Source organism: Dromiciops gliroides, chromosome 4, assembly GCF_019393635.1.
Source record: "Dromiciops gliroides isolate mDroGli1 chromosome 4, mDroGli1.pri, whole genome shotgun sequence".
NCBI classification, from domain to species: Eukaryota; Metazoa; Chordata; class Mammalia; order Microbiotheria; family Microbiotheriidae; genus Dromiciops; species Dromiciops gliroides.
In genome coordinates, this window is record NC_057864.1 from 242,354,832 (window position 1) to 242,382,156 (window position 27,325).

The following is a 27,325-nucleotide window of genomic DNA, read 5'->3' on the forward strand; positions in this document are numbered from 1 at the left end:
CGGAAGCCAGGTTGGGTTGTATCAGCGGGCGACTATGTCGGATGCCGGCGACGCCGCGACGTGTCGATAAAAGATGAGAAATCACCTTGAAGGAGGAAACTGGCGGGCATGCGGGAGCCTTCGAAAAGCGACAACAGCGCTGTCGTGTATTTTCTTTAGGTTGATGTTCCGGGGCTGAATCAGTTCGAGAGACCGGTCTTTCCGGCGGCCTGGCCTTGATGTACTAATGTCGGGACTACATTTCCCGGCCTGCCCTTTTTCCTGCTCGTCACTTGCCATGTGCTTCTTGTTTTCCCAGCATCCCCTATCTACTTCCGGGTTCCGGAACTGTGATAGGAGAAAGTAAAGGAACTCTGTGTGTGGCTCGGGAGCATTCTTCGGGTCTGGAGGGTTGGGGGCGCGTGTAGGGGCCGAGGCGGGCCGGAACAGGCACGGGGCTCTGCAGAGGGCAGTGCCAGGCTGCCGGTTGTGCAGTGACGCTCTCCCACGCCTATTTTCTGTGATACCCAGGCCCCTCTCCACGCCATGGCGGAGGTGATACAGAAGAAGCTTCAGGGGGAATTGGAGAAGTACCAGCAGCTACAGAAGGGTAAGTGAGCAGGGGCTTGGAGCTGCCTTGGCATATGTCTCCCCAGACTCGGTGCTTCACTGCTAGCCACTCAGGGAATCCTCCAGAGTGACCCCCCACTGCAAGCCCCTCCACAACACCCTCCTAGTGTCCTAAACCCTTTTTAAAAAAATGGTAAAAGGCTCAAGACTCGGATTCAAATGCTGACTCTTGTCAATAATTTGGCTTGTTATGCTGGGCATGTCATTTCCCCTATCCGGGGCCTTGTTTTCCTCATCTGTAAGATGGGGATTGTCGTTCCTACCCTCCGTTCCCGGGATCCTGGTGGTATAGGGGAGGAAAGTAAATGCTTTGTGTATAAAATGTATTTGCTGATTTATTTCATTGATGCCGGACCCTACCCACAATACAACTTTATTGGGTTTATTGGAATTAGAGGTGTTTCAGGTCGTCAATTTTCTTTCCTTCTTTTTTTTTCTTTCTCTCTCTTTTTTCCATTTTTCCATCCCAGACTTGAGTAAGTCTATGTCTAGTCGACAGAAGCTGGAGGCACAACTGACAGAAAATAACATCGTGAAAGAGGTGAGACTGGGTTTGGAGGTGGCCGGACTCATGAGGCATATCCAGGCATTTTGTGTCTCCAACTATTTCTCTCCATTCCCAGGAGTTAGCGTTACTGGATGGGTCCAATGTGGTGTTTAAGCTTCTGGGCCCAGTGTTGGTCAAACAGGAACTGGGGGAGGCTCGAGCTACTGTGGGCAAGAGACTGGACTATATCACCGCAGAGATGTAAGTATTACCCTCCCTTTGTGCCCTGCTCTCCCCATCCCTCCCCACCACCACAGTTGATTCATGTCATTTTCACACATCAACTTCTTTATTCATTTCTTCTTTTCTTGGCCCCCTGTTAATTCCATCTGTCCCCAGTAACAAGTCATGTTGCCCCCTCATTAGCTTACTAATCTGCTGCTGGACAGGTGTCCTTGTGAAACAGCCAGTATGAGTGTCTTTTTGTGTTTTCCCCCCTTCCCTTTAGTAAAAGATATGAATCTCAGCTCCGAGACCTTGAGAAACAGTCTGAAAAACAACGTGAAGCCCTGGCTCAGTTACAGCAGGAGTTCCAGCGTGCCCAGGCTGCCAAGGCAGGGTCTATGGGAAAGGCTTGACCTCTCTGGTTGGAGACGGAATAAAGGAGGGAAAGACTGTGGGTTACCTGCACTGTGGCAAATAAAATGTGAAAAGACCTGACTTTTGTCTTGTTTTGTAAACACGTCATTATATTACTTTTATCTGTTCTCCTTCCTTCCCCTTCCCCCTCTCCAAGGCTGTTTCAATCCTTGTACCAACCACTGGTCCACCTTAGTTCCTTCCATTCAACTTCATTTCTTTCCTGGTAGATGGGGATCCTAAGTCTGGCTAGAAGCTTAAGTTGAAAACTAAATTAAATCCATTTTCTACCTATGTTCTCAACTCTTCCTTCTCTGTTACTTTAGTTAGTATAGTCTGACATTAAGTTCATGTACCAGTATGAAGCCCCTATATGGGAGGAAAAAAGCCATTTATATCAGACTAGGGGTGAGAGGCAGATACTTTTTGGGGCCAGAAACACAAGAAATGTCTAATATTGTATGTCAGTCACTGTATGATAAGGCTATAATTGTGTTCCTTGTTATTAACCCCAAAAGGTAAACTAACATGTCTATTCTTACCGCACAAGATTTTTGTGAAAATCAAATTTTGAAAAAGATCCCAGAAGTCATGAGAATCGATGGGGCTTAAGTGAATTTCCACAGGTCCTCTGATTCTAACTCTAGTACTTTCTGCTGCTTAACCCTTGAACTAAAGGGTATATATGTATGACCACTGGAAGAGAAGTCTACAGGTGTGTACATCGTTATGTCCAAACATCCTCAGTAAAGTGCTATGCAGCTTAAATCTGAATCGAAGCAGAGGAATGAATGGGAGGTCAACTGTAGGAGAGCATTTGTGGAGCTAGTGGGCCGAATGTGAGTTCTTGGGTAATTAGAACTACTCTCAAGCCCTTTCACTTGAAACCCTTCCATGGAAATGGCAGCAGCTATGAATCTGGGCTTGAGCCTGTGAGCATCCAAGGTGCACAGAAGTCAGGATGAGTTGGGGTCATGTAGTGTGTTTATTGTTTTAGTGTCGTCACAGCACAGGAGTCCCTGGCTGAGGGTGGGGGGGTCATAGAGAGAAAGGGCACCCCTGTAAGACCTTCCTTCTTTCTCTCCCCCTCCACCCATTCCTGGTACTCAGAGCCTCTAGGCTATGCCCCCTTCAAGCCTTTCCCTGGCCCTTTGTGTTCTGGGTGTGACAAGTAGAGAAGAGTCAGGGGTGACATTATGGCACAAATAATAGGATTCATATAAGGTCGGAGCCATGAGAAATGTAACCTGTCCCTGTCTCCTGCCAAAGTGGCTGTCCAACATAGCTGCATGGTAAACACCCAGGGCTGCTCCTTTCTGACCAAGCACGACTGGCTACCACACACGATGATTGTTGCAATCCAAGATGGCTAACATCCAACAACAGTCACCAAGGCTTCTGTAAAACAACATGGTTTCCTCAGAACAGTGCTCGAGCAATTTTTCGTCCCTTGGCCTTGATCCTGGGGAAGGAGCCTCCTCCTCCCTCGCTGGGAGGATTTGCAGGGGTAGTGGGTCCACTAGCAAGACCTGGAGTCACTGAAGAGGGTCGCCGTCGATGCCTCAGGAGGAAATCACGAGAAGCACCATCCATGGCATAGAAGACGTTAGCTGATGGTGGAATGGTCAGCTCTGGAATGGTCATCCACAGGCAGATATAAGATCCAGGGTCAAAATATAAAAGCAGAATTAATTATTCCAAATCACTGAGGTTCCCAATGCCTGAGCCCTTCCCTCTATAAGACTCCTTGACTTTTATCCCTCCCTCCATGACTTCTGACCTCGATCGCCTGGCAGCAGTTGCACCAACTCATACTCTGCAGCTATTGCTGGATCCCGATTATTTTTTTTCAGGACACAACTGATAACACTTGGAGCCTTGTCCTGGCTTGTCACCTGGGGGCAAATGACCAAACTGGTTGGACGCCAGTGCCCAGATCTAATATGAACATCTATACCCAATATGCTAATGTGGAGAGGAAAATCCCAACATGGTGACCATGATGCAAACTGGCCCAACGCTCCCCACCGGACTGCTCACAGCACATCCCACTGATACAAGGAATGCCCTCAACTCCAACACCCCCGATCATTCAATATTGGCTGCAAAAGTCTAAAACAGCAGACCGAATCAAACAGGGTCACATGGTTCCATATTTCTCTTCAACCCTCTATTAGTCTCCAGGTTCCCCTCACCAGTATGCTCTTGTAGACACTGCCATCCTCCCCAAGCTCCATCTGCACACGGATGATTCGACAGTCAGAGGTCCCTGGTCCACTTCCCCGCCCACTCCCAGACGCTGTCCCAGAGGAAGTGGCCTCCCCTGCACCACTGCTGAGAGGAGAGCCACAGGAGGCAGAACGGCGGTGACCCCGGGGAGGCCTGGGAGAGTGGGCTGTCGGGGAGAGGAAACCAGGATCGGGAGTGTGGGAGGAAGAAGCCCCATCCAGGGCGGAGTCCAGAGAGGAAACAGATGGCCATTTCATGTGCTAGAGACAGATAAGACACAAAGTCAATGGGAGAAGAGTGGAGAGGACACAGAGGGAAGGTCACAGATCTAGGATCAGGGGCTCACCTGGGCAAGCCGAGTGAGCAAAGGGGCAGGAGTGGCAGTTGTGTCATCCTCCCTTGGACCAGGCTGATCCCAGGAGACCAGGGGAGTGGGACCCCCAACAGATCCCAGTACACTGTGAGAAAGGGCTGGATAGGTTAGAGGGAAAAACTGAGAGCTCCCCCCCAACCCTTCTGGAGGTTACTCCTGTGACTCCCTATAAGCACCCTTCCCCAACCCCCTCTTCACCCTCCTCTCACTCTGTCCAGTGAGAGATGACCAGTGTCGGCCGAAGCATCCGAGGAGCAGGGGGATCGCTGACTCCAGGTTGCTCCACTTCACAAGACACACGGTGACTGGTAGGGATTCAAAGTTCAAGGGTCAGAGCCTGCTACCCCAAATATCTCCTTAGGTTTAACATCCCAGTCTAGGGCTCTCTTCTCCCCACCCCTGAGCCTCTACTACCCTTGGGATACCAAATCAGTCACCTTTGAGCCTCCGTCAGGGGCTGGAGCCTCTGAAGCCACTGCTGGACGTCAGGATCAGGGTGGAGGTCATAACCTCGACATTCTTCCTGAAGACGTCTAAGCTCAGACAGGACAGAGAATTCCTGTAGGAGGTACCCCAAGAGGGAGGGACCCTTGAGACTGAGGGAGGCCCGAGGCCAACACCCTCCTCATTCCTTCCCAAGAGAACCTAGGCATCCAGCCCCCCCTCCTCATTACCTTCCTCCTCTTGTCAAAGTTGATATAACCATTCTGGTGGGGAAAAAAAAGGGAGGAAGGTGGAAGAATGAAAACTTTGACCTAGTTTCCTAAAACTTAATTCCTGCCCCACCTCCAGCCACACGTTTAAAAAAAAAGCCACTGACCAGTTTACTACCCTCCCCCAACTCCAGCCACACACACTGACCTCTAGCTCATCCCTGGAGGCTGCATCCAGCATCACAAGATCTTTCAGGAAGGTGCCGAGGTAGGGGACCACACCCTGAAGGCAGGAAGTAGGAACCCTAGTTTAGTTACCTCACCACTCATCTTGGATGCCCTCCTGGAATAGAATCACTTTGTTCTTGGATGATAATAATGAGTTCCTATTCCTAGTGCTTTATGGATTATGAAACATATTCCTCATTAGGGATAGAGGCAGAGACTGGACTTGTGATTTCAGTGGGATAGGGAATTCCCTCCCAGTTCAGGCTGGCCTCTTCTCTACAACTTAAGGAGCTACCTTGGACTCAGAGGTTAGGTGACTTGCCCAGTGTGTGTCAGGAGTTAGACTTGATCCCAAGCTTTCCTGGCTCCAAGGCCAGATCTCTGTCCTCCACTTTCTGTCTCTTGGTGTTATTATGTATCCATTTGACGGAGGAGGACATTAAGGTGAGGAATGTTGGTGCTGAAACTTGAACCTAGGTCTGTGTGACTCCCAATGCAGCGTCCTTTCTGTCACATTGAACTGGGTTTCTTCATCTGTCTTCGTGTGGGTGCTCTCCCTATTAACCAACTTGACCTCCTTACTCCTCCTAGGTCACTTTCCCTCCCCAGGCACTCACCCCACCCCGAGGAGGCACATTTCTCACAGGCTTCTTGGTGTTTGGCTCCAGTGGCGAAGGCCCCTTCACCTCCTGGAGGAAACAAAAGAGGTTGGGAGGAATGTGGGATTTGGGGACTGATGTTTGAGGGCTTGGGAGGGAGGAGGTAAGGAGATTACCTGTAGTAGTAGCTCCCGGCTTTGGGAGTAATTATCCTCCTCTGAGAATATCTGACAGAGGTTGGAGAAGAGTCGAAGACTGTCCCTGGTTGGGAGAAGGAGCAGAGAGATCCCTTTATCTTCACTCCTAAAATCCTCAGAATCTACCCCCTAAATCTATGACTCTATTCCCCACAAATACCTCGTAATCTCTCCCCAGGCCAACCGGAGCCTGTGGACAGGACTGGACTGAAGGGCAGATACGACAGCATAAACAGATGAGAAATTCCGGAGAAGACGGCACTCCTAGTTAAGGATGGGAAGGCAGCGATTGATTATTTTATCTTGTCTAGAATACAGAATTCTCCAGCTGCTCCAATTCTTCAGGCCAAGAAGACCTTCTCCCCAGCACCCTAGCTGGTAAAAGCCTTTGATCTCCTCTTGCCCTATCCTCACACTTAGGTGCCAACAGTTTTCCCCTCTCACCTCTGCCACCCGGATCCATTTCTCCAAGAGTCTTGCCCTCTGGGGGGGTCGGAGGGGCCGGATGTTCACCTCCTCAAGTCCCTCTCCAGATGCTGTGGCTCCTAAGACAGAGCTGACTACAGCTCCAGCCACCTTGTTGAACTGAGTCACTGTCGCTCTGACAGAGGGGCAGAGGTGGGAGTGACCGGGTCGGTCCCTGTGGCCCCATATTGCCCCCAGGCACTGAGAAGGGACCAAGGAGAGGAACAGCTCCTGGTGGGGTAGAGATTGAGAGGTCAAAGATTATGGTTGGGGGCAAAGAGAAGGGGGCAAAGAGAGGTGAGGGTCAATGTCCCAGTAGGCTTGGGTTTGGAGACCTCAGATGGCCAATGGGTCAGTTGCCATGGAGTTTAATAAGGATATAGGCAGGGCTCAGAAGGAAAAATCAAAGATGGGGCAAGGACAGTTATGGGGGAAAGGATCAGAGAAGCAAGGGAAGGATCAGGAGTAGAGGACAATTTAGTGAGGGGTCATTCAGGGGAGGATGGGAGAAGTCGGAGGTCAGGGTCTCACCGCATCCAGCAGGGTCAGCTGCTCGGCCAAGTGGTCAGCGAGGAACACCAGAACATCCGTGGGGTCAGCAGGGGGATCGCCAGGGGGGACCAGGGGCTTAGGAGGGTCAGGGGCTGGGAGGGCCACCCGGGATCGGAGGTCTCGGATGAGATCAACGATGTCCCCCCCAACAACCTCCCCTGCTGCATCCCCTGTCCGTAGCAGGAAGCTTTCAAGCCGGTCAAGCTGACCCCTGACCTCAGAGCCAAAATCCTCAGGGTGAGAGGTCAGCCAGGTTGACAGAACAGAGATGGCTAACCTAAGGGGGGAGGGGATCAGCCTGGTATAAGAAATCAAGCTGGGGTCAAGCCATAGCCTAGGCTGGAGTGGGATCAGGAAGTTAAAGGTTCAGGGGTCACTTACCCTCTTGTCTTTTCCAAATCAGCACTGGGACTGGACTCTAGGGCCTCCAGTCTGGAAGGAAGAGAGGGAAGTCCATCTGTCCATCCTCCCTAAACACCCTGTGGCCTCTGACTCCTCAGACACTCCAATCCCCCATGCCCCCTGACCTGTCAGCCAACAATCCCAGTACAGTCGATGTGGAGGTGAATGCCCTGTGGGTGGCCAAAAAGGTTGGCATGAAGGTCAAGTCAGACCCTGACGTCCGGGCATCCAGCAGATGTCTGACCAGAGCAGATAGAGTCCCAGCCCGAAGTCGACGGGAAGAACGAGGAGGAGGCATAGGAGCCTGCAGAAGAGGGGAAGGGGTTACTGACTCTTCACTTACTCTCCCCAACTCAGAACTTGTCGATTCCAACAATTGTTAAGTGGGAGAGCTAGCAAGTGGTCTAGGGGGAAGTTCTAGGATATCTATGGGGTCAGCGCAAGGCGGCCTTGGGAGGGTTAGGTCCTGGCAGTATAAAGAAAGAAACAGGCTCAAAGAGAGAATTTCTTGCTCAAAATAATAAAATCAGTGGCAGAGTAGAGACTAAAATCCAGGTCTCGGTCCTAGTTTCAATGCTATTTTCAGGAAGTTAGATGGTAAAGAGAGTAGGGAGGTGAGAAGTCAGAAGGTAGGAGCTCACCGAGGGATCAAGGGGCCGATATTGACGACTGGTGACAGTAAAGGTGGCACCATCCTCATCTTCATCCCAGACAGACACAGGGGCCTGGAAAGGAAAGGGATGGGGGGAAGTCAGCACCAACTCTCCTCTACAGACCGAGCTGCCTCCCTGCCTCCCCAATCACTCCCATTTCACTCTCAAAGTTTGCTCCAGCACCTGAGGAAGGGGACAGTACCAGCGTGTTCGGGGAGTGGGAGAGGTTGTGGCCCCTGCATCCCCTGCCTTGGGAATGAGGCAGCCCCCCCCAAGCCGCCTCAGTGCCCGGCGAAGAGGGGGGGGCTGCAGTGAAGGGGGAGGCTGGGTATACAAGCCCAGATCCTGTGGGCCCTTTCCTCCCAGAGCAGAACCCCAAAGCAATGGCAAGACAAGCAAAGAAACAGAAAGCAATGGAGACACTGAGACTTGGGGATTTGTGGGGAAAGAAACTGAAACTTGAGTTACATAGTTTCACTTCTATTCCACCTCCCCTCCCCTCCAAGCAGGGCAGTGTCTGAGTCTGGGGAGAGACCCTGTCCCCTCTCCAGCCTCCTTAGCCTTATCCCCCAATGGGTTCCCCCAGCATCCTCTGTTTCTCCCTCATCTCAAGCCCCAAGACCCCTTCCCAAGGCAGCAGCTACGATCCTAAGACAGGAAGGAGAAGGGGAAGTGGGGTTAGTTGGGAGTAGGAGTGGGGGTGGAGAAGACTCAAAGGTCACGTGGCCCCAGTCCCTCCCCCGACCAATCCCGAAAAACCAGCCCAGCAGGTCACATCACTCTAACCCAGCCCAGGGACTCAGGAGTGCAGGCCCTGGGGCCCCAATCACAACCCCTGGCCACCACCTTCAATCCCCAGAGAAAATCAAGCATCAGGCTCCACCACCTAGACAGGCACCACCTCCACCTCCACCACCGGGCCTCAGCTCTGCCCCTCCCAGTTGAGGAAGCTCCCTAGCCTGTCCCCTAGGCTTTCCCCCATGGCTTAGGGGAGGGGTCACGAATCTGAGGGCTTCCTCCCCAATCCCAGAGCAAGAGGATCAGGTTACTATGGAAACAAACCCCTCCTCCCCAAACAACAAGGGAGACAGCACACCAGCTGGGCACAGAAAAGGGACAGAGATGAACACGGATGGAGCAGAAGCAGGATCAGGAGAGAGAGGGAGCAGGAGAGGAAAAGAGACAGGTAGGCAGGCCATAGGTGGGCAAGCAGACTGGCCCTCTGACAGACAGACAGACAGACAGACAGACAGACAGACAGACAGACACCTAGAGCCTAGAGATGAAGCCCCAGAGACAGACATAGGAGAAAGACCTACATAAAGGGATTCTTTATCGTGCACAAATTGCCTCCCAGCTACCCCCAAGTCTCACCTCTTCCTCTTCCTCCTCCTCCTCTTCCTCCCCGCCCACCCCTAGGCCCCCGCCCCCTTCGGGGTCCCGGCTCCTAAAGCCGCTCAGCACGACTCCCCCAGGGGAGGCCCCTCCCGAGTCCAGCAGCAGTCGCAGGGGCCTAGGGATCATGGCTGAGATCAGGGCTTAAAGGGTCAACGGGGTCGAGCCATGGGGCCGCCTGGGAAGAAACAAGTAAGGAGGGACGTCAAGGTGGGGAAAAGTGGGGGAGGACCACCAGGGAGGGGCTGAGGAGGGAAGACAGGAGGTGGGAACCGGGCGCGGGGTGGACAAGTTCATTGGATGGAGGGATCCGGGGGGTTACAAGCACGGTGCAGGCGGACGCTATGTCGGACTGGGGGAAGGCTCGGGTGGGTGCGGGCTGGGAGGAGATTTGTGTAGGGGGTGGTATGTGGGGAATCCGGCGGGAGGAGGGCGGGAGAGTATTTGGGGGCTGACCCAGAGGAGGGGACAGCGTCTGGGCGGAGAGGGGGGCTCTGACCTGGCTCCGGGCGGGGCAGGGGCGGCACGGGCCTCGGGGCAGCTGTTCCTGTCGGTCTCTGGCCCGGGCCCCGAGTCCCCTCCCTGTCTTTTCCGCCCCCCCCCTCCCTTTCCGTTCCTCCTCCCCCTCCCTCCTTGCCGGCGTCCGCTCACTGTGAGGCCAGGAGTCAAATAGGGAAGGAAGTAAAAGACAGGGAGGCGAAAGGGGGAGGTGTGTGCTGAGAGCCCAGACGTTGGGTGTATGGTAGGCGGTGGGGGGGGGGGGGAATCACCGCATCAGATAGCCAGGCACTCAGGACTCCCCCCCAGCCCCGAAGCTTTTCCTCTTTGGGGAACCCGGCCCCCAAGTTCTGGTTTTTACACCCCCCCACCCCATCCAGTTAGGGAAAATGACATGAATCCTTGCAACCCTTCCGAGTCAGGAGCGTTATAGACGGGGACTGTGTCCCGTTAACCCGCGCCACCTCTCTTCCAGTCTTATTAAGGAATTGGCGGGGGCGGGGGGGGGGGCAACGGGGAGAGAGATGGAATCCAGTACAGGTTTTCCACGAGGCCTACAGGGTTTGGGGCTGGGGAGAGGGGGGGGGTAACTTAGGTCGGGTAAGGTACAACATCCTGTTCCGGATCCCTAGGTTCCGGGGTTTATGTTCTCCTGGGCCGAGTCTCCTTTGGAGCTGGGCAAGCCCGTTTTCCTGGGTCCCTGCACTCTGTGCCTGTTTTTCAAACATGCGCACTGTTGAGGGATGCAGGCATCTGACGTTAGCGGGTACCTGCAAGGGGAGTGGCTGCGGCACCTTAACGAGGACGGGGAAGATAGGCTTTGGTCCTGGCTTCGGCATTTGGGGTCCCTTTCTCTCCACCGCAGTCTGGAGACCGTAATGCTCCAGTCTTCTACCAGCCCGCAGGCCCCTCGCCCCAAGCTGAGGATCGTGTAAGGGGAATGGGAAATGTTGGGGACCCTGCAATCTCTTCTTTGGGCATGAAAGCCCCCTCCCCCAAGCAGCCTCAGTGCCCAGCGAAGAAGGGGGAGCCTGGGTACACAAGTCCGTATCCTGGGGGCCGGTCCTTTCCAGAGCTGATCCCCAAAACAATGACGACACAAGGTGGGAGAGCTCTGCGGGAGTGGAAGATAGCTCCCCCAGAGACCCCAGGTTCATCGTCCTGGTACCTCCTTCTGCTCTGGTAGTGACTGATGAATTAAAGCTCCCTCCTTCCTCCCTGCACTATCCCTGGAGTTCCAACTGCCAGGTCTCCTGCGACAATGCCCTGGATCAAGCTAAACTAACCCTTCTCGAATAACCTCAGTCGCTTGAATTCCTAGGGGCCTCTTTAGGACACAAGAGTGCATCACTCAGCATCCCCTTCCCAAGGTCTGGAAGCAACTCAGACCTTGAAGTGTCCCCTTTTTCTTCCCAAAGCTCCTTCCCCAGAACAGTCCAGCTTCTCACCCCTTGGCACTGGGGGGAGGCACACACACCACACACCCTTGGACACCATAATCCCCCACCTCCTCTTGAGGTGAGGGGGGGCAGGATTTACTGTTTTTGCCCCAGGTGAAAAAATCCTAGTAAAATTTCAGTAGTTAAGAATATTGAGATGTGGAGTAGAGGGGACAGTGAATTAACCACAACTGGAACCAGTCCATCTAACCCAACTTTATTCTCATGACAAACACACGTTCCCCTACCCCAAATCACCTCCCATCCATCTCTCCATCTGCCAGGACTCTCTGGAGCTTTAAGCAGTCGGGTCTTTCTCTCATTGGGATTTCTGGAAGCAAGAATGAAAAAATAGAAGATACAGCATCGTGAGCAATAGGGGGCAATGGGGAGTTAGGAAAATGTGGGATGAAGTCATTGAGTTCAACCCCCTCCCTTTTACAAATGAGGAAACTGAAGCCCAAATATGACAAATGACTTGGCCAATGTCATGACCACTAGTAAGTTGCAGATAGTGGATTAGGCACTGGGGGCTAAAATTCAATTTTTGAGAAGGTGCTGTAGGACCTAAGCCACTAGGGAGCTAGTTACCTTTTCGTTTGTATCTGTGGATGGAGACAGGAAGGACACTGTGAAAGACAGATGGAGAAAAAAAAAGACAGATAGAGGTGAGAATTCAGACCCGATTACATACCCCAGGCCTGTAAAGGCTGGGGGGGGGGGAAGGAGGGGGCATATGTAGAAATTTCTTAAAAAAGAGGAGAATGAGGGGGCAGCTAGGTGGCACAGTGGATAAAGCACTGGCCCTGGATTCGAGAGGACTTGAGTTCAAATTCTGCCTCAGACACTTGACACTAATTGTAAGACCCTGGGCAAGTCACTTAACCCTCATTACCCTGCAAAAAAAGAAAAAGAAAAAAGAAAAGAACTAACAGGTCTAATTTTGAACTGATGGTATCTGAAAACAGATTGAGACACATTTTTCTTCTTTTTTTCTTTGACACTTCCTTAATCTGAAGTTTTGTTTTTTAACTGTTTTCTCTCACAACCTAGCTAACATGGGGATGTTTTCCATGACTACTCATGTATAACTTATATTGAATTGCTTGAATTCTTGGGGCTGGGGGAGTGGGAAGGGAGGGAGGAAGAGAAATTGGAATACCAACTTTTAAAAATTTGATGTCAAAATTTGTTTTTATATATATTTTGGAAAATAAAATTCTAAGCAGAAAAAAGAGGAGAATGATTAAAAAGGAGAATGATGGGATTTTGTTTTGTTTTTGTGGATGGTGGGATTTTGAAACATGATGAATAAACATCTCAGCGGGATAGCCCAAGGATCTTGCTGTTTGGAGGACTGACAGATTGACAGGGTGAAGTTTTAGGGGGCTAGGCTTCCCCAGGTTTTTGGGGGAATTCCTAGAATGGAGGGTGAGGAGCAGAGACTTACCGGCCCACCCTATTCCTCTGATGAACCCGAGAAGGAGAAATGCTGAGAGAAACAACCCTACTCCATCTTCCAAGGAAGGCCCAGAAACACCTGGGGGTGAAGGACAGGTGGCAGATCACATCTATTTTGTCTGGGATTGGTGCTCCCACCCCCTTGGAGCCACAGGCTTCCTCCTCTCCCATCACCCTGTTCTTCCTTACCCGCCACTTCTAGAGACACCTGGGCGCTAAGTCCTTTGGCTTGCAGGCTGGAGTGGTGGACCCTGCAGGCATAACGGGAGCCATGCTGCTCCACTGTAACTGGGGGTGGGCGCAAGTATTCGGAGATGCTGACGGTGCCATCGGGGTGATAGCGGTAGCTGGAGCGCCAGGTTTGGCCAGCTACCACCCTGCTCCCTCCTTCTGAACCATTCCGAAACTCCCAGGCTACTTTTAGGTCCTCCGGGGGGTAGAAATGGGAAATGAGGCAGAGGAGTTCTGGCAGAGCTTGCCCTGGGTATGCCCAGACCACAGGTGATGGGCTCAGGGTCACTTTTGGGGGCTCTGTGGGAAGAAGGGAGAAGAGTATCAGGATTGTCAGTGCCGAGGAGAAATGAAACACAATTTTGCCCTTTAGCTTCATCTCAGCCTCCCTCTGGGGAGCTTTAACTGGCCTCTTCCCAGCCCCTAGGAACCCCTTCTCCTCCCAGTTCAATCCCCTTGGGACTCAACCTATCTCCACGCATCCCCATCCCCTTCCCACCTCAGGCCCAGGCCCCTTCCCTTCCTTCAGTGGTTCTGTTGTCCAGTCCCCTCCCTCACTTACTCCGTATTTCCAGCTTCAGGTCTACTTGGGCCTGCAGGTGAGGAAGGTGGACTGTAGCCAGGTAAGTACCCTCCTGGTGAGGTTGTATTATGGGCAGCAGCAGGGTGCCATTACCACTCCATGGGCCCTCCACTCCTTCCTCATCCCAGGCAGCAAATACCACTGCTCCCTTCGGAGACCCTAGTGCCTGGCCGCCCAGTCCTGGAGTCACGGCCAAGAGTAGCTGTCCACTCCCCCGATGCTGGCGCCGCCACTCCAGCCCGAAGGGAGGGGGGCCCAAGGAAGAGGGGGAAGCAGCGGAGTTGGGAGGCGAGTAAGTAAAACTCAGGTCCAACGTGGCATTCTCACTGGGCCTCACCACGGCAACAGGAGAACGAGAGAGGACTGTCAGGACAGCTTTAGGGATGGAGTGGAAATATAAGGGAGAAATGGGGAGAAGGGAAGAGAATTGGGCATGAATGGGAGAGAAGTGAATGGGGGAGGGGGATGGAGTAAGTAAGAATTGGGGGAATAGGAGAAGATTGGGGATGGTAATAGGCAATAGGAACATAGGGAAGAAGGGAAAAGAATTTGAGAAATGGGAAAAATTGCAGAGAAATTGAGTTAATGAGGGCACTCCAATGGGGGGGGGGCTATCTATTAATCCCCCTTCTCTTGACCAATTTCTATTTCCTCTTCCCTCTCTTCCACCCCTCCTCATCAGTTAGCCAGGCAAGAAGACCTTTGCACTTTCCCCTTTCTCCTGGCGGCCCTGTCCCGGGTGGTCCCCCCCCCCACCTTGACAACAACTCCCCTTCTCAGTCCCCTGGTTGCCATGACAACACTTCTGTGTTCCTACATACTCTCATTACATGCCCTTAGTCTTGTGGGGGACAGGGCCCAGCAGATGGGTACCTGAGATGGGAGGGGGTGTCAGAATTTAGAACACTATGACCCCTGGATAGCTGCCCCCTTGAGATCTGTGTAGTCATTGACATAACCTTTTAAACTAACCTACACATGCTAACCGTGTATGTACCCATTCTCACTCCACACCTGAAGCTTTTACTGCACCAAGAAGCTCTCTACTAAAACAAAAGGTAAAAAGTGACTGCTGGGAGGAGAGGCTAACATAGAGGTATATAGTAGAATGTTAAAGCTGAAGGGAATCTAAGCTGGATGGAGAGCTGAGAAGTAGGCCCTGGTGGGGAACAGGAGACTGGCGGTGGAGGGTTCAGTGAGTCTGTCCCAAGGCCATCTCCAATCTCTCCTAATGGAAAAAGCATTTGAATGAGCAAAGGGGATGGAGGAAGACAAAGCTATTCACTCATGTTTATTTATGTTAATAGCTGGTCTATAAGGGAGGTAATTGCAGAAGAGGATGGATGTACCCATTGGTGCTTGAACCCAATTAGGATAAAATGCTAGACACCAGGGGAGATTCAAAGTTGACATGAGGCAAAGTCTTTTTCCCCAAATGGACATTAAAATCTAGTAGGCAGATATGAAAAACAAAGAACTGTAACACATAGGAGCTGCATTACAGAGAGATGCATACCATGTGCTAAGAGTGGGGGGTAGAGTAGAGCAGATCATTAGATCTAGGATCAGTGTTAAAAAAACAAACCCACAAGTCCTTTGGATAAAGGACTTAACAATGTTTCCTTTGCAGCTGTGAATGTCCCTAGAAGGGACAAACAATATTGAAAAAACCGAGTAGACTTCACACTTGAGCAGAAGTCAGATAATTGGGGTGACTGCCTCACACCCAAATCAACTGCCCCACTTTTTCCTTCCTGTCCTTTGGTTGTGGTGGGGTGGTTGGGAGTGGGTTGGGGAGATATCTAAAAGGCAGGAAAAAAATGAAGCTTGGGTTTGGGGGAAAGGAGTAAGGAGGAGGCAAATTAGGTGTGACTGGCAGAATGGAAAGACAATTTATTCAACAGAGAAAGCAAACAGTGATAGAAGGGATTCTAGAAGTCATTAGTCATTTTAGAGAGGAAAACTGGTACCCAAGAGTATAAGTGACTTGCTCTGGGTCACACAGTAATAAGTCAGTGGTTGAACTGCGATTAGAACCCAGTTATCCTGACTCTCAGTCTAAGTGTGACAAGTTGACTTCTGTAAGGGAAATATTTGCCAGGGAAAGGAACTGAAAAGAATGAGGAAAAGGGAACAAAGTGAAGGGAGGTTAAGGGGGGGAGGGGCAGAAGACTCCCTATGTGCATAGTCCTGCATTAACTTTATATACCTTCCCCATAAAATATCTCGACTGATCGATTAAAAGTGTGGAACAGAGCCCTGACTTTCAAAGCTCCAAACCCCACCTAAGTTGGTCCTAACTCTAAGATGCTCCCTCCCTTACCTCTCTCTCTTACCTGTTGCTATGGTAACTGAGGAAGGGACAGGCTGGGGCTGAGGCAGCTGCAGGAGGCTGGAAAGGCGAACTTGGGGGCTAGATAAGCTGACCACCAGCCAAGTCCCATCCAAGGACCGAGGAGAGTGAGGCTCAGGGGTTAGGCCAGCTGCCCAGTCTGAAGCTGCAGGGCTTGGGACATAGCGATTCAGCTCACAGCTTGGGACTACTGACCCCTTCAGGGAGTCCCCAAGGGATCCAGCAGGATCTGGGACAGGAGAAAGAGGGAGTGTCAGGACTGGAAGGTAGATTGGTGGCATCCCAGGCAGATCTCCCAGGGGGAAGAGGAGATTAGGGATGTGGTAAGGCCTCGATAAATGAAGGGAAGGGGACCTAGAAGTGGAAATGATAATGCTAATTAAGAATAAACTTTTAAACAGAATGATAGCAATGGCTTACATTTACATAGCACTTTAACATTAACTCAGCCAAATTCTCTGGAAAGGGGACTAACTCAAATCTGATCTCAAAATTCACTTAATCAACTTCAGCCTCAGTTTCCCCAACTGAAAAGGGAGGTTTCTGGACTAGATGGCTGCTTAGGTCCCTTCCAGACTTACACCATGCCCGTTTTACAGGTTGAGGTTAAGTGACTTGGCCAAGATCACAGAGCTAATAAATGAGCTATGCTTCTGGATTCCAAATCCAGCTCTCTTTCCACTTGAGGAACCCAGGTGGAGGGGATGGTGGCAGGACTGAGACTTCAGGCCGGGAAGGGAGGCTTTGGGGTGTCCAAATTAGACAACTTACCATAAACTTTTAGGTAGAGTGAAGGGTCAAGGTCAGGCCTTGGTGGGGGCTCCCCAGGCCCGTGTCTCAGCAGCAGTGCAGCAGGTCGCTTAGTCACTCCCCGAAGCATACCCCCCCCACCACCCTGCTCTTCCACAAACCAGCACTCCAACACCGAGGGTCCTGGACGGGCTGTACACCATCTGACAGCCAGGGCGCCTAGGGAGAGGAGGGATGCTGGGGAATGGGCCAAAGTCTCAAGGAATCCCCCTCCCACCATGACCCCGATCTAGAGTGCTGGGACCCCACCCTGATGAGAGTGGGAGGAACAACTACCAGCCCCACCAGTGGGGCTCAGAGGAAAGGGGGTCACCTCACCTATGGCCAGGAGCAGGCACTGTGGCTTCATAGCTCCTCTCCCAAGCCCTTCCAGCAGCTACTGCTGCCGCTAGAAGGTTCTCCTTTCAGTTTCACTTTCCCCTAAAAGGCAAGTACCGGGAATCCCCTTCTTAGCAAGGAGTGTGGGGAAGAATTAGGTGTTACCTCAGTACCACCCCAAAAGGGAGGATACCTAGTTCCCTCACCCCACCCCCCGTGGAGTCCTTCCTCATTCCTCGACTATGTAGCCCAGGGGGCAGCTAGGTGGCGCAGTGGATAGAGCACCGGCCCTGGAGTCAGGAGTACCTGAGTTCAAATTCGGCTTTAACACTTAACACTTACTAGCTGTGTGACCCTGGGCAAGTCACTTAACCCCAATTGCCTCACTAAAAAACCAAAAAAAAACTATGTAGCCCAGACAGACCTTCCCTGCTCGAACCACACCAAGTCCCCACTCCCTTCCCTGGACCCAGGCATTTGTCGTACCTGGAAAGAGATTTCGGAGTGCTTTAGTCCAATCCCTTGTTTTGGAGAGGCAGAAACAGAGCCGGCCTTCCCCGTGCCCCTAGCCCCACCCTGAATCTCTTTCTCTTCCCTGTCCCCCATTAGCAATAAAACACAGGTGATTGTCAGGTCAAGTGAAGAGACCAATAAATATTTTAATCACCGTTAAAAAAAATAATAAAATTAAAAAATAAAACCTTAAACTCCCAAAACTGGTTCCCTCCATGTCCTTGAAAGCCCCTATATGTGCATATCCCTTGTGGATTTACTGCAGGGATGGAGTTAGATGGGAAGAAATGGATATAGGTTTAATAATCCTGTAAAGGGGGAGAGGAGACTTGGGAAGAAAGAATGAGGTGGCAGGCCTAGTCACCACAGTGACACACACATAGACTCCAAGCACAAACTACAAATGGGACCACCTGCCCTGTAATCCTGGGGGACTCTGGATATACCACTACCCATACACACTCTTCTCCAGGTAACTGGTCACCTAGGGGGCTGGGTTTTAAGTGTTATCTACCTGTTCCCACTAGTGGAGAGTAGAGTACTCACAGTTCCAGGGTTTCCCCTATGTTAGGGAATGGAATGGGGTTAATGGGGAAGGGGGAAGAGAACTTCATGAATTTCCCTCTTTATATACAAATCCATGGAGGAGAGGGCATATAACCTGGGATCCACAGTCTCATATCTCCTTTCCCACCCAAACCAAGGATTTTTAGAGGAATCAAGCCCCCGTCCCATGCCTCTACTCTTCTTTTCCGGGGGTGTCAGCCCAAGAAGAAAGGATTGTGGGAATTACTCGTCAACTGCTTTCTCCAGCTCTTAGATCCAATCATGAGGGAATAATTCCTTAATGTCCACCTCCACTGCCATTGAAACCCATCTCCACCTTGTGGGTTCCTGGTGGGGACCAGACCCTCCTGTTGGGGGAAGAACTAGTCCCTCCTCCCTCATCTCCACTGCCACCCCCAGGAGGCTCCCTCTTGGGTAGCCCTGTAGTCCCTGCGGGCCCCCCACCCCCAAGACGATGCCTTCGTTCACAGTGGCCTCGGTGCCGCATGAAGCTGTCCCTCCACATGAATTTCTTCCCACACACACCACACTCATAAGGTTTGAGGCCTGTGTGGGTCTTCATATGCTCTGTCAGGTGGTGTTTCATCTTGAATTTCTTGTTACACACAGGACAGTCAAAGGGGCGAAGATTCAGATGCATATTCACATGCCGATCCCGCATACTCTTGTGTGAGAATGCTTTCCCACAGTGACAGAGGAATATCTTGTTCCCATCCCCACCACCACTTCCCCCAGAACCGCCCCCACCACTTGCAGACACTCCCAAGTTGCCCCCTCCTGACCCTCCCAAGGTCACTGCTCCGTGTTCAGCCTGGCTTCCAGGGGCCAGGCCTGAGGCCTGAGAAGAGGAGGGAAAAACTAAGATTTGGTTGCCAGGCAAGTCCAGGGGCAACAAAGGGCGGGGTTGGTGAGAGGCAAAGGAAGAGGGAGCTGGTCCTCCAGGGTCATCCAGCCCTGGCCTAGCTGTCCCAGACTCATAAGGGCCAAAGTCATCAGATGATTCACAGAAATTCACTTGCTCTTCACCCTTGTCTGGGGGGCCAGTCAGTGTCCGTACATCAGTAATACTTAGGCCAGGGTCAGAACTCCTAGCTGGTGGGCCCCCTGAAGCCCCACCTAACTCCTCATCCTCATCATCCTCACAGGTCAGTACCAGGTCTTCCTCCTCTTCCTCTTCCTCCAGGTCTGGGTCTTGAGAGGCAAGGGGAGCTGGGGCAGGGCAGCCTCCCCCCCGTTTAACATATACCCAGTGTTTCTGAGGCACGATGCTGGGGGGCACATAGGTAGGGCGCCGTAGCCCAGCCCCAGGAACTACCACCCCAACTCCATCCCCTCCATCATCACTCAGCTCATCCGCCTCTAACAGCAGCTTCCCAGAAGTGCCACCCCCACTGCCCACCGCAGAAGTGGGGAACAGAGGGCCTCCTCCACTCCGTCTTTCTCCTCCCCCCATAGAAGAGGCTGCATATGCATCATGAGAGGAAGATGAGAAATCACCAGAGTCCCGGGGGCTGAAGTAGTTGCTGCTGCTAGGGGACTGATTCTCACTAGCTCTGCTGGATGAATGGGGACGGCCAGAGCCGGTGGCTGTGCTGGCTGGTCCTGCTCCCCCAACTCCCGTTGTGCCTCCTGTCCCAGAGGCAACAGATGCTGTAGTGGCCATGGTGCTGGTGGCAGCTGCAGAGGCCCGGCCCTCTCGAAGGAGCTCTGTGCACTTGTCCACAATGTGCCACATCTGGAGGACTGAGCCGACCGTGAGGAAGTTGACAATGTCTGCAGCAGCCATGCTAAGCCGGCCTGTGTAGGCAGAGGCTAGAACAGTCTCAAAGGCCCCAGGATCCATGACGCTGGGCAGCGAGATTGAGGTCATGCCCTTGAGCAAGACTTGGTCATGAAAGTAAGGGGAAGAGGCAGCCAAGACAGCTCGGTGAGCCCGGAATTCCCGGCCCTGCACTCGGATGGACACATCACAAAGCTGCCCCTGGAGCCGCTGCTGGTTGAGGGACTCTAGCAGTGCACTGGTCACTTCAGGGAAGGACACATGCACCACAGCTGCTGCTGGCAGTGGCAGTGGGGGAGGTGCCAGCGACATAGGCAGGGGTAGAGGGGCCCCCTGGGGAGAGAGTGGGGATGGCTCCATTGCAAAGGACATAGGGAAGGGGGCGCCCCCCCCCAGCCACAGGAACAGAGAAAGAGGAAGGGCGGCCGGGGGGGTCTCTGTGAAGAAAAAGAAAAGAGATGGGTCAGGAAAGTGCGGGATTCTTTGGGGATGGGGAGCAGCTTCCTTTCCATGCTCTAAGCACTTTGCCTTTAGCCAGAGTGTTTAGAGCACATTAAAGTTGGAAGGGAGTGTAGAGGCCTGGGAGGTGGCTGTGGTACAGTGAAATGAGCACTAGAGAGGCAGATGCCTGGCTTGCGAAGGCTCTGGCCTGCCAAAAACTAGATGAATGCTGGATTCTGGGTCAAACTTTTGCTTTCTTCAGGCCTCTGTTTTCTCCTCTGCCAAATCTGGAGGCTCTACCAGATAATCCCTAAAATCCCTTCCAGGCCTGATGTGATTACATAATGTCCTTTCTATTCTGCAAGCTGTCATGTTAACAGATGGGGGAAACCGAGGCCCAGAGAAATCACATACTCTTCCTTTCAGGAATCCACTTTTTTGGGGTCTCCTTTAGACTCTTCTGCCTCCACATGTGGAAAATGTGAGAGTCCCACTAGTTAATTCCCCCAGGGTGTTCCCCCAATCTTTCCCTCCTCTTGAAGTCCCACCCCTGGTGCTTCCCCAGACCACGCCTCTTCGCCATGGCCACACCCCTCTGCCTTACAACTCCGCCCCCACTCAGACCCTGTCTCCTCTGGAATCCCCACAGACCACGCCCCTTCTTAGACCACGCCCCAACGAACCCACCCCGGCCCCTCCCCCTCGCATCTTCTAGGCCCCGCCTCTTCACTTCACACCCCCACACACACACTACCCGACCCCACCCCCCTCTGGTCCTCCCACCGCTGCACACCCAGCACTCCCTTCTGGACTAGCCCTCTTCCCCCCCTCCAGGCGCGCGTCCTCGCTTACCGGGCCGCGCGCCCCCGGGCCCCCCCGCCCCTCACTCAGCGGCCAGAGCCGCAGCCCGGGCCCCTCCCGCCGCCATCTTGCGCCGTCTCCCTCCTCCCTCCGCCCCCGGCCCGCCCCCTGCCCCGCAGACGTTAAGGGAGCTAGCCCATACTCCGCCGCCCTACTGGGATAGATTTCGCCGACTCTACCACTTCCCCTTTAAGGAACAAATACCTCACTCCATTTTAAAGGTACCAGTCCAACTTCACCCCAGCGTACTCAGGTAACGTTTCAGCCGATTCGGTGTTTTTCCCTTTAAAACAGTAACACTGCCTGTCTCCATTAACGATAGGTTCAAGAACCAATCAATTATCGCTTCGGCAAAATGAAAGCAAATGAAAAGAAAGCTGAAACAAGAGCCAACTAGCCAATGGTAGTACAGACATCTCTGTATTGCTATCATTGGCTACTTGGCTCTCATTCTTGTTCCCTCCCTTTCACCCTCCTCCAGGCTCCGATTGCTAGTTTCCGAGAGGGTAAAGCCCCCTAGAGTCAAGCATGGATTGGCTAAAGAGACTTGAATTTGGCGCTGGATTGGTCCTCTTATTTCCGCAGCTCTAGGCATCGGGAGCCAGGGAAAGGAAGCCAGGCAGCAGGAGGTGTGTTTTCAAGGCTGGCGTGCTAGCCGGGTATGCAAAGTGTCCGGTATGGGAGAACTGACTGGAGAGAGGGTTACAGTTCGAGTCTGCAGGGCAGAGCAGACAATCAAGGAAGCAAAATGCTCCCGTTACGCTGGGCTCTGGTGGGGATACAAAGCCGAAAAATGAGATTTCCCTTTGCGCAAGTAATTGAACAGAAGAAAATTACGGGGTGAGTTTGAGAAAGGGGTGTGCGCTGCCCAGTGTCGAGGAAACAGGGAAGAAGGTACATGAAGAATAGAAATGAGAATAAATTGCAGTAAGAAAAGAACTTTATTTAGTTTCATTTTTATAAACCTTTAAAGTTTTTATTTTTAAAACACCAATAAAAAGGGTACATCTCAGCTCCCTCCCTCCCCCCGCCCCCCCCCCCAAAAACAACCGTGGGAAGTGAGGGCAGGGAAAGCCAGACAGCTAGTCAGAGTCTGAGAGGATGATGATCTCTTCAGGGTCACATTGTGTTGCCACACTCATCTGGGGGAGAGGAAAAAGAATTGGGGAGAGGTTGGAGGAGACAGTCAGATACGGGAGGGAAGCTCTATCAAAAGACCATAGTTTTAGATCTGAAATCAGTCACTGAGTTCAATATTCCTCATTTTACAAATGAGGAAACAGCTTGAAAGAAGAATAAGTGGACAGATGGACTGTAGCGAAATCAAAACAATAAGAACAGATGGACAAAAAGGGTAAAAAAGATCAGCACCCCGACCTAACCCTCCCACCCCCCCATTTCTGACCTTGAAGGCTGCAGGCCTGGGAGCTTGTAGTCTAGGGGGCCTAGGCGGTGGAGGGCTACACCTAGAGCTGCTGACCAAGCCATGGCTGGGTGAATCTGCTGCAGTGGAAGAGTCAGCAACTAGAACCAAGGAAGAAGCCAAGGGGGAGGGGGCACTGGGAAAGTGAAACCTCTTCCCATTCTCTTGTTCCTCTACAGTTTGCACCTCAATGCAGCTGGAGAAAGAGGAAATGAGTAAGCATTAGTCTTTTTTTTTTTTAAGTGAGGCAATTGGGGTTAATCGACTTGCCCAGGGTCACATAGCTAGTAAGTATTAAGTATTAAGTGCCTGAGGCCGGATTTGAACTCAGGTACTCCTGAATCCAGGGCCGGTGCTCTATCCACTGCATCATCTAGCTGCCCCAGTACTTCTTTAAAAAGCACAATTCCCAAATCCCATGTAGTTTATACTCTAAAGATCACTTCACGCCAAGCACACCCCACCCCATTCCTCCTATCCATGTTACCTGTGCTCGATTAGTTCTGTTTCTGCCATGTCTTCCTTCAGAGACTTCTTGAGGGAGGGACTAGGAACCCTCAAGGTGTTAGGAGACACCCCACCATTGAAGGAAGTAGAGGTAACAGTGGGTGCCCCATTCTCCAGGAGGCTGGTGGGGAGGGGAGGTACTGGGCACTTCGTGGGAGAAGGGAGGTCCCTATCCTCAGGAGAGGGGACTGTGTCCAAGGGTAAGGCTTCAATCACCAACTCAAATAGTTGGGAGGCTGGGCTTTCAGCATCCTGGGACAACTCTTCTGATGGGAGCTGTTCCCCATTGTCTTTTTTCTCAAGGCAAATGGGAACAGGTTTCTTCCTTTGAGGTAGGGAGTATGACCCTGACATTCCTGCTTCATCTTCCTCCACTGAAGAGCTGCTGCTGTCAATCCTCTGTTCAGGCTCCAGCTTCTCCTCAGCAATCCTCTGAGATGGAGACTGAGAAGCTACATGACTCTTACCTGGAAGTTGTAAAAAACAAACAGGAGGCAGGGTTAGTATGGAAAGTGATTAATAGTTGGAAGAAAAATGGGAGAGGAAGATGAGGAACTGAATATGGAGGGCAAAAACAACTTGGGGGGGGGCAGCTGGGTGGCACAGAGGATAAAGCCCCGACCCTGGATTCAGGAGTACCTGAGTTCAAGTCTGGCCTCAGACACTTAACACTTATTAGCTGTGTGACCCTGGGCAAGTCACTTAACCCCAATTGCCTCACTTTAAAAAAAACAAAACAACAACTTGGGAATGTTGCTAAAGTCCCTCTCTTCCTCAAATAATACCTGGCTCATCTTCCTCCCCGAGGCCCTCCTGGCTGTCTTCCATTTCTTCCTCTGAATCTGTGAGCTCCTCATCTTCATCTTCTTCATCTTCTTCCTCATCATCTTCTTCATCCTCATCCTCATCTGTCTCAATTTTGGAGACAGTGGGACAAGATGTGGATTTTTTCCCACTAGGGCCCTGCAAAGGAGGGAAGGTCTCTAATAAAATCATTCTCTCAATCTTCATTCTCCTGAGTACATCACCTCCCACAACTAGTTATTCATTTCCTCAGAAACCAAGTAAGGCCTGGGGAAGGATTCTGCCCTCCAGGAATATCTGATCTGAGATTGGCACCCCCTGTCCTGCCTCCATACCTCTCCCAACTCTGTTGACGCTGTTGGAAGGTCTTCATTGTGAGGGGAGTTGCCTTGGGAAAATCGGGCTCTCTTTCTTTGTCTCTCACCCTCCTCACTCTCATCCTGCATCAATGCATATTTGGAGATCACTTCATCCAGCCGACTGAGTGCCAAGCTCCTGTTCTCTCGAAGCCTACGGGCCAGGATGGGGTCTGACAATGCAGGGTCAATGCCTGAGGTGGGAGGGAGGTGTGCATTGTGAAGACATAGAACCAGAACTCCTAGCTCCAAAGCCTAAGAAATAACACCCTCCCCACAGGTGTAGTATGTGTATGGTCCCACTCCCTGTACCTGGCCTATAGTCATCTGTGAGGTGACAGCCAAAGTTGTAGACAAGATCAAGATGGCGCCGCTCTTGTAACTTGGTGCCAACATCCCGAAAGGCATCCTGAGCAAGGAGCTGGAGCTGTCGCCTTGGGAGGCAGAGGCCATGTCTCGTGGCTGCTTTTTCCACAGCCCGAAGGACATCCCCATAATCAGGAAAGGCATCTGGGCCAGGCCTGTTGATGAGACGCTCCACACATCGGTTGACCTCTGGGTATCGAGTGCCCCGGTAGGGTATCCGCTGCTCAGTCACACGACCTGTCAGTGAGCTACATGCTTTTAACTCACACAGACGCCCAAAGAGTCCTAGCAGTTTACGTTTCAGCCGCCCCTCCTGCAAATATGCAGAGTCCGGGTCATCTAGCTCGGATAGGTCCAGCTCCTTTTCCTGTAGTCGTTTTATCTCTTCTACATATAATGCCAGCAGTTGCTCTAAGCGCTGGATCTGTCTCCGTGAACCTCGGGGTCGTGGGGAGCCAGGAGCAGTTTCTTCAGTAGGGGCAGGATTAGAGGAAGGATTGGTAGGTGCATCCCCAGGGGACTCGGTGGACGTGGAAGCAGGGGTTAGGGGCACCTTCCTCTTGATTGAATGGGCTTTGAGCACTGTACAAAGCTCATTAATGTAGACATAGAGTTTGGTAGGCCGGGTTTGGGCACGGGAAAGGACCCGAGAGAGCACATTTCGGAGCTCAGCTGAGGCCAGGAACGTAGGGCGAGCACGTTGCCGTCGGTTAAAGAGGAATGGGACGACCTCGGGGTGTTCTCCAGTTTGCTTCTTACATAGATCAAGAAACTGGGGTAGGGTGGAGAGAGAAGTCCAAGAGGTTGGAGGAAGAGACAAGGGAGACAGTTGAGAAAGACAGAGAAAGATAGGGTTAGTTAATGAGAAACTGATTAAGGACAGCTTCTTTGGCTCCCCCTCCCTAGGGCACAAGAACCTTCTCCCCTGCAGCTCACCTCTTCAAACAGCTTCTCATTCTCCAGCTGGTAGCATTTCTTGCTGCCCCCACTACTGCTGCTGCCTTCCCCACTGGACGGGAGGGAATCAGAGACTGCAGCCAGGGGTTGGGCCTGATTTGGGGGTGGATAGGAAGGCCCTGGCTGGGCAGCTGCTTCATCCTCCTCATCATCATCCAGCACGATAATGCTGTTATCGGCAGCCATGGGGGGAGCGAAGCCCCTGGTGGGGGTGTTGGGGATTTCAGGAATCCTGCTGGGGGGGATGGGGCCTCAGAGACAGCCCCTCCAGGACATCCCCCCCATTCTTGCACCTTTTAGCATCAATCTCATGTTACTCAAGAGATGCCTGCTTTCCCTCCCCACCCCCTTACCTTACCACTTCCCAAGGATTTATCTGTCTGACCTCCCTGTCATCTCAGAGTGTCTTGTCCTCTGAGACAAGGCTTACTAAACAAGCTCTAAGGCCCCCACCCCAAAACTCTCAAGTCCCACCCATTTGGCTCCATTCCTCAGTCCTCTCCCCACCACTTCCGGTCCCATTTTCGACTCTGCTAGCTACCAATATCTCATTCTATCTTAAAACATCAGCACTGTCAGGGCCATCACCACAGCTGCCACCCTGGCCCTCCATACAGCCCATCTCACGCGCATTAACGAACCGATTCCCTCCTCTCCACACCCCAAATCTTCATTCAACCACAACCTCTCTATCCTCCCGGGGCTCTTCCTGAATATGGCCCGGGCAGACACTTCCTCTCCTGAGCCTCCTTCCCAATTCCCCCTCTCCTCATGGTCCCCGATCACGTTCCCCTTGCCGGACTCCAGAAGCCCCCAGATGAGCCCCGCCTCCCCGCCTCCCGCAGGGGTTTCCTTCCCCACCCCCACCTCCCCATTCTCGCACTCACACTCCCATACACACTCATACTCACACACACATACACACGCGCGCGCGCGCGCGCACGCTCCCCCTCAAGGGAGGGTCTCCGGCCGCCTTTCCCTCTCCCCACCCCAGCCTTGTCACCGGGTCCTCCCCTCAGACTCTTCCCTCCTCCCGCCCGCCCCGTGCGGCCCCCACCTCAGAAAGAATCCCTATGCCGCGGCCGCCGCCTCCACCGTCGCTGTCCGTCCCTCCCCCCCTCCCCCTTCCCCCCCCCCGCTCCGTCACCCTCAGCTCTCCCTCTCTCTCTCTCTCGCTCTCTCCCTCTCTCCCTCTCTCTCCCTCTCTCTCTCTCTCTCACACACACACACACACATACACACACTCCGCCCCCCTCCCGCAGCAGACACGGCGCAGGAACGGAAGCGATCATGTCTCAGCCCCGCCCAAACACTTCCCTGGCCGCCGCCATCCTACCCTAATGGAGTCAGTCAGACGGATATAGAAGTGACGGCACACAAACTACCTACTTGGTCCTTCTACGGGAGACGGACAGCGAGTCGCCCAAGGGTTCCATTGGCCCACTCCGCCCAAATGTCTCAAATGTGAGGGTTTCTCCGATGCCGGGAGACTCGGAAGTCTCTAAGGGGAAAAGGGGGAGGCCATATTGTCGTACGGCATCTATCATGACTGAGGGAACCTGGTCTAGTCCGGGCC

The 27,325-nt window shown here is 52.5% G+C and overlaps 5 protein-coding genes across 19 annotated transcripts; 1 reads left to right on the forward strand and 4 right to left on the reverse strand.

The window, feature by feature from the left end:
* The first annotated feature begins 10 nt into the window (after positions 1 to 10).
* On the forward strand, positions 11 to 1,816 carry PFDN6 (prefoldin subunit 6). 5 transcript variants are annotated; one of them, XM_044000567.1, is made up of 5 exons: positions 11 to 146; positions 511 to 589; positions 1,080 to 1,150; positions 1,233 to 1,357; positions 1,605 to 1,816. In XM_044000567.1, the coding sequence occupies exons 2-5, from the start codon at positions 526 to 528 to the stop codon at positions 1,732 to 1,734; spliced, it is 390 nt and encodes a 129-aa protein (XP_043856502.1). In that variant the 5' UTR covers positions 11 to 146; positions 511 to 525; the 3' UTR covers positions 1,735 to 1,816. The 5 variants fall into 5 exon arrangements, with proteins under 5 accessions (XP_043856502.1, XP_043856500.1, XP_043856499.1 ...); XM_044000565.1 differs by having other exon boundaries at positions 22 to 159; XM_044000564.1 differs by lacking the exon at positions 11 to 146 and adding an exon at positions 173 to 355.
* Positions 1,817 to 2,701: 885 nt separating this feature from the next.
* RGL2 (ral guanine nucleotide dissociation stimulator like 2) lies at positions 2,702 to 10,446 on the reverse strand. 7 transcript variants are annotated; one of them, XM_044000551.1, is made up of 19 exons: positions 9,981 to 10,446; positions 9,461 to 9,659; positions 8,075 to 8,158; positions 7,559 to 7,737; positions 7,413 to 7,463; positions 7,011 to 7,329; positions 6,459 to 6,710; positions 6,175 to 6,278; positions 5,994 to 6,078; positions 5,836 to 5,907; positions 5,199 to 5,273; positions 5,012 to 5,044; positions 4,775 to 4,896; positions 4,547 to 4,642; positions 4,311 to 4,422; positions 3,931 to 4,224; positions 3,516 to 3,630; positions 3,265 to 3,366; positions 2,702 to 3,133 (listed from the first exon to the last, which is right to left on the reverse strand). In XM_044000551.1, the coding sequence occupies exons 2-19, from the start codon at positions 9,608 to 9,610 to the stop codon at positions 3,105 to 3,107; spliced, it is 2,274 nt and encodes a 757-aa protein (XP_043856486.1). In that variant the 5' UTR covers positions 9,611 to 9,659; positions 9,981 to 10,446; the 3' UTR covers positions 2,702 to 3,104. The 7 variants fall into 7 exon arrangements, with proteins under 7 accessions (XP_043856486.1, XP_043856485.1, XP_043856484.1 ...); XM_044000550.1 differs by having other exon boundaries at positions 2,702 to 3,366; positions 7,011 to 7,308; XM_044000549.1 differs by having other exon boundaries at positions 2,702 to 3,366.
* A 1,173-nt stretch (positions 10,447 to 11,619) lies between these two features.
* Positions 11,620 to 17,479, reverse strand: LOC122755843 (TAP binding protein). The gene is made up of 8 exons (XM_044004717.1): positions 17,175 to 17,479; positions 16,818 to 17,015; positions 16,030 to 16,275; positions 13,673 to 14,068; positions 13,069 to 13,410; positions 12,869 to 12,958; positions 12,010 to 12,047; positions 11,620 to 11,749 (listed from the first exon to the last, which is right to left on the reverse strand). Exons 1-8 carry the CDS (start codon positions 17,203 to 17,205, stop codon positions 11,738 to 11,740), a joined length of 1,353 nt encoding a protein of 450 aa, XP_043860652.1. The 5' UTR covers positions 17,206 to 17,479; the 3' UTR covers positions 11,620 to 11,737.
* A 259-nt stretch (positions 17,480 to 17,738) lies between these two features.
* ZBTB22 (zinc finger and BTB domain containing 22) lies at positions 17,739 to 21,614 on the reverse strand. Of its 2 annotated transcripts, none has more exons than XM_044004716.1 (2): positions 21,541 to 21,614; positions 17,739 to 20,471 (listed from the first exon to the last, which is right to left on the reverse strand). In XM_044004716.1, the coding sequence occupies exon 2, from the start codon at positions 20,404 to 20,406 to the stop codon at positions 18,532 to 18,534; it is 1,875 nt and encodes a 624-aa protein (XP_043860651.1). In that variant the 5' UTR covers positions 20,407 to 20,471; positions 21,541 to 21,614; the 3' UTR covers positions 17,739 to 18,531. The 2 variants fall into 2 exon arrangements, with proteins under 2 accessions (XP_043860651.1, XP_043860650.1); XM_044004715.1 differs by lacking the exon at positions 21,541 to 21,614 and adding an exon at positions 21,328 to 21,394.
* Positions 21,615 to 22,343: 729 nt separating this feature from the next.
* Positions 22,344 to 27,311, reverse strand: DAXX (death domain associated protein). 4 transcript variants are annotated; one of them, XM_043963090.1, is made up of 8 exons: positions 27,139 to 27,311; positions 25,729 to 25,918; positions 24,739 to 25,564; positions 24,406 to 24,620; positions 24,052 to 24,229; positions 23,247 to 23,733; positions 22,742 to 22,955; positions 22,344 to 22,478 (listed from the first exon to the last, which is right to left on the reverse strand). In XM_043963090.1, exons 1-8 carry the CDS (start codon positions 27,294 to 27,296, stop codon positions 22,419 to 22,421), a joined length of 2,328 nt encoding a protein of 775 aa, XP_043819025.1. In that variant the 5' UTR covers positions 27,297 to 27,311; the 3' UTR covers positions 22,344 to 22,418. The 4 variants fall into 4 exon arrangements, with proteins under 4 accessions (XP_043819025.1, XP_043819026.1, XP_043819027.1 ...); XM_043963091.1 differs by lacking the exon at positions 27,139 to 27,311 and adding an exon at positions 26,807 to 26,868 and having other exon boundaries at positions 25,729 to 25,981; XM_043963092.1 differs by lacking the exon at positions 27,139 to 27,311 and adding an exon at positions 26,807 to 26,859 and having other exon boundaries at positions 25,729 to 25,951.
* Positions 27,312 to 27,325: the final 14 nt, after the last annotated feature.

Excerpts from the sequence above, each read along its gene's own strand:
- LOC122755843 (XM_044004717.1), bottom strand. The coding sequence starts at position 17,205 with ATGAAGCCACAGTGCCTGCTCCTGGCCATAG. Across the intron at positions 12,959-13,068 it reads GGTGTCTCTAGAAGTGGCGG|GTGTTTCTGGGCCTTCCTTG; the intron begins GTAAGGAAGAAC and ends CTTCACCCCCAG. Across the intron at positions 12,048-12,868 it reads CAGAGGAATAGGGTGGGCCG|TGTCCTTCCTGTCTCCATCC; the intron begins GTAAGTCTCTGC and ends TGTCTTTCACAG.
- RGL2 (XM_044000549.1), bottom strand. The coding sequence starts at position 9,610 with ATGATCCCTAGGCCCCTGCGACTGCTGCTGGACTCGGGAGGGGCCTCC. Across the intron at positions 6,079-6,174 it reads GCCTGGGGAGAGATTACGAG|GGACAGTCTTCGACTCTTCT; the intron begins GTATTTGTGGGG and ends TCTCCCAACCAG. Across the intron at positions 4,423-4,546 it reads GTCATCTCTCACTGGACAGA|TGTACTGGGATCTGTTGGGG; the intron begins GTGAGAGGAGGG and ends CCTTTCTCACAG.
- PFDN6 (XM_044000567.1), top strand. The coding sequence starts at position 526 with ATGGCGGAGGTGATACAGAAGAAGCTTCAGGGGGAATTGGAGAAGTAC. Across the intron at positions 590-1,079 it reads GTACCAGCAGCTACAGAAGG|ACTTGAGTAAGTCTATGTCT; the intron begins GTAAGTGAGCAG and ends TTTCCATCCCAG. Across the intron at positions 1,358-1,604 it reads GACTATATCACCGCAGAGAT|TAAAAGATATGAATCTCAGC; the intron begins GTAAGTATTACC and ends CCTTCCCTTTAG.
- ZBTB22 (XM_044004716.1), bottom strand. The coding sequence starts at position 20,406 with ATGTCCTTTGCAATGGAGCCATCCCCACTCTCTCCCCAGGGGGCCCCT.
- DAXX (XM_043963090.1), bottom strand. The coding sequence starts at position 27,296 with ATGATAGATGCCGTACGACAATATGGCCTCCCCCTTTTCCCCTTAGAG. Across the intron at positions 24,621-24,738 it reads CACAGATGACTATAGGCCAG|GCATTGACCCTGCATTGTCA; the intron begins GTACAGGGAGTG and ends CTCCCACCTCAG. Across the intron at positions 22,479-22,741 it reads CCAGGCCTGCAGCCTTCAAG|ATGAGTGTGGCAACACAATG; the intron begins GTCAGAAATGGG and ends CCTCTCCCCCAG.